The 3026-nt window shown below is 40.1% G+C and overlaps 1 protein-coding gene across 1 annotated transcript; it reads right to left on the reverse strand.

Moving 5' to 3' along the window:
• Window positions 1-197: 197 nt before the first annotated feature.
• On the reverse strand, window positions 198-2589 carry LOC125521384 (cysteine-rich receptor-like protein kinase 19). The gene is made up of 5 exons (XM_048686441.1): window positions 2428-2589; window positions 1778-1977; window positions 1413-1668; window positions 511-733; window positions 198-402 (listed from the first exon to the last, which is right to left on the reverse strand). Exons 2-5 carry the CDS (start codon window positions 1943-1945, stop codon window positions 213-215), a joined length of 837 nt encoding a protein of 278 aa, XP_048542398.1. The 5' UTR covers window positions 1946-1977; window positions 2428-2589; the 3' UTR covers window positions 198-212.
• Between the last annotated feature and the right edge of the window lie 437 nt (window positions 2590-3026).

Here is a 3026-nt window from a genome sequence, read left to right on the forward strand (position 1 = left end):
GATACCTACCACAAACAGTTTCGAATATCTCACTTGATCAATTTTAGTGTTACTAATCTTTCAGTTCACATAATGAATTCATAAATCAGGACTATATTTATTTTATGTCTTTTTTCTGTGAAAGATCACTACAAAGACAGCATCCAAATCTTTCCATTTGCAAATTCTACTGTTAATTAGGTACACTAATCGAATATTTCTTGCATTCTTGTTTAACAAAATTGTGGTTTCTGATGTATACAATGTTTTTCATGGAACCCCATATATAGTATAATTACCTCGTTTACATCCGAGCATCCCTTATGTCCCATAATTATCTCCATAATTATAACACCCAAACTATATATGTCTGTTTTGAAGGTGATTTCTCCGTTATGTATGAACTCTGGTGCCATATATCCCCTGCATAAAAAATTATGTACTTTGTATGATTAGTGAATGAAGCGTATGCAACAAACTTGGTAGATGATTTATAAACCATCAAGTTCTCAAAGAGAATTGCAAGCATACAATGTCCCAAGCTTGTTCTCAGTAATAGCCCGACTCTGGCTTCCACTTAAGCGTCGTGATAGACCGAAATCAGCAATTCTGGACACCATGTGATCATCCAGTAATACATTCTGAGGTTTGAGGTCCATGTGAATAATACGCAGTTGGTGAAGATAATATACACCCTCACAGATCCCCTTGATTATTTGATAACGTCTGGTCCACTGAGGTTGACAAGATGCATCTGTGGAGAGTATATAGTGCAAAAAGAAGTTAGTACTACATGTGGTGGGATAAACAGTCCAATGAAAAGAAAAAGGACGTAGTTGATTGATTGCTAGGGACGCAGTGGCGCCGGCGAGAACCCGCTTCCAGCCTTCCAGTGTTCAAATCCTTCGTGAGGGAATTTTGATGTTGTTAGTGTATTTTGAATTAATTTATCACATTTTGCGGGCCTAGCAGGACCCAAACTTGGATCCTTATTGATTGCACGATTCACAATGCCAATATACTAGCATGTTCAAAGAAAGTTCTTGGAATACCTATCTCATTGCTAAAATGTGGGGGTGACAATTGGCAACAAAGTAACCGCCACTTGATTTTAAAATCCACGTGAGAAGATATAGGCTTGCCAACATATTGGTTTCGAGAATTGAGATGCTCAAAGTTTTCTTTTGGACACTCAGTTAAGCTTGATCAACTGCTCTTTTACAACAGAAGATAACACTTATGTTCCCAATGACATATTTGTTAGTGCACTCTTCTCTTCGAGGCAAAGAAGACGAGAAAACAAAATATGGCTAAACAGAATTAACAAAGCTCAGACGAGTGTCCAGTAATAAGTACTACTCTGGATTAATGTTGGTAGACATGCACTACTGTATAGAAATGAGAGGAAATCTATAACGCTGATCTGATTGTACCTGAGAGATAGTCAGCAAGGCACCCTGGCAGGTACACGAAACAGAGTAGCCTCTGCCGCACATCTGCCCATACAAGTTTTCCGTCGTATGGCTTCACTACATGTTGCGTCTCAGAGCAGTACCCAAGAAATCGTACCATGTTTTTGTGCTTGATCCCCACGAGACATGCGACCTCGCTCTCAAAATTCTTGTCCAGGATCTCGTACCTCTCAAAGAGCTTCTTCACAGCAACTGTGCGACCACTCGGAAGCACTCCCTGCAGCTCATACGAATCAATGTCAGCTAAATTTTCATTATCAACTGGTTTTGACTTCAATTGTATCAGCTGGTTAATTTATTTCAGAGTAGAGGGTCTGGTTGCATACCTTGTAAACAACCCCAAACCCGCCCCTGCTGATTTCTTGAGCTTCCGAGAAATTCCCTGTGATGGACTTGAGAAGCGAGAAAGGTATATCAATTGGACCCACGGTTTCATCGAGCAACGCCTTCTCCAGGGCTGCAAGTTCCTCACTGTGTTTGTCACCGTCTGTCATCTCGGTGTTGACACCACTCCCTCCCCGATCCACTTTGTATATGATAATGATGAGACGAGTAAAAGTTTATGTTATTCACTAACAGTACACATAAACAGGGTAATTCCGTGAAACTTCGAAGAAAAAAAAAAGAAATGATAGTTCTTTGGAGTCAAACCCCAGACCAAGCAAGCTCCACCAGTGTACTAGAGCCTAATTAGCGGTAACTTAATTAGTACTACCTATGTAACATAATATAAAATGGTTTTTTTGACACTATGACGGTGTCAAAAATAACGTCTTATTAAGTTACGGGGGAGTACTAATTAGAACCATTATATCTCGCATTTTTTCCCCACAAAATTTTCCACCGAAGATTACGTTCTCCATTAGCAGCAAGCACCGGGAAAAAAAACACCGCGATATCCCCTCATTAGATCGATGGTAAAATACGAATCTAGCACCAACTAAGAATAAGCTGCATCACCATCTTCGTGTCTTACCTTTTTATGCCAGGGAAGGTCGGGTCCGGAGCTCGCCGGAGAAGAAATTGCAGAGAAGGGTGGGAGTGGGAAGGGTGGAGGTGGAGACACCACATGAATCTGCTTTGTAGATGTTGGAGGGGAAGAAGGCTGCTTTTTTAGACCACTCGAATGATTCCAGTCGTAACGAGTTGATATATTCAATGAACCCCGCTGCTTTGGATAGGAATTCAGAGGACCAATTCCACTACAGCGACTGATCCAAAACCAGGTCTCTTTCTTGCTACCCTCGATTTTCAGCTATCTAAATAAATGTGTACTTACTAATCCCTAAGTAGTATCTTGTCCTAGCCAAGCTGTTCTGTTTTTCTTGATCCCTTGTATTTTGGTAGACTGGATCATGCTCATGGCTTTTCTGGATAGTTAATTTTCCTTAATATAAAGAAGTTGTAAGCCTGAAGCTATCAAAGTTGTATTTTAAAAAATATATGTTCTAGCGGTCGGCGAACCATCGATTCCATAATCTTATAGGTAACTGATGAAAAGATCAAGTATGATTGACAAGAGGGAGGTGAATAGGAAATCTAAAACGTTCCAAAAAGAAGTTACAACCTTAGGTG

The sequence above is a fragment of the Triticum urartu genome, chromosome 7 (genome assembly GCF_003073215.2).
Source record: "Triticum urartu cultivar G1812 chromosome 7, Tu2.1, whole genome shotgun sequence".
Lineage (NCBI taxonomy): Eukaryota > Viridiplantae > Streptophyta > Magnoliopsida > Poales > Poaceae > Triticum > Triticum urartu.

Excerpts from the sequence above, each read along its gene's own strand:
- LOC125521384 (XM_048686441.1), bottom strand. The coding sequence starts at position 1,945 with ATGACAGACGGTGACAAACACAGTGAGGAACTTGCAGCCCTGGAGAAG. Across the intron at positions 734-1,412 it reads CCTTGCTGACTATCTCTCAG|ATGCATCTTGTCAACCTCAG; the intron begins GTACAATCAGAT and ends TACTCTCCACAG. Across the intron at positions 403-510 it reads GAGAACAAGCTTGGGACATT|GGGATATATGGCACCAGAGT; the intron begins GTATGCTTGCAA and ends TTTTTTATGCAG.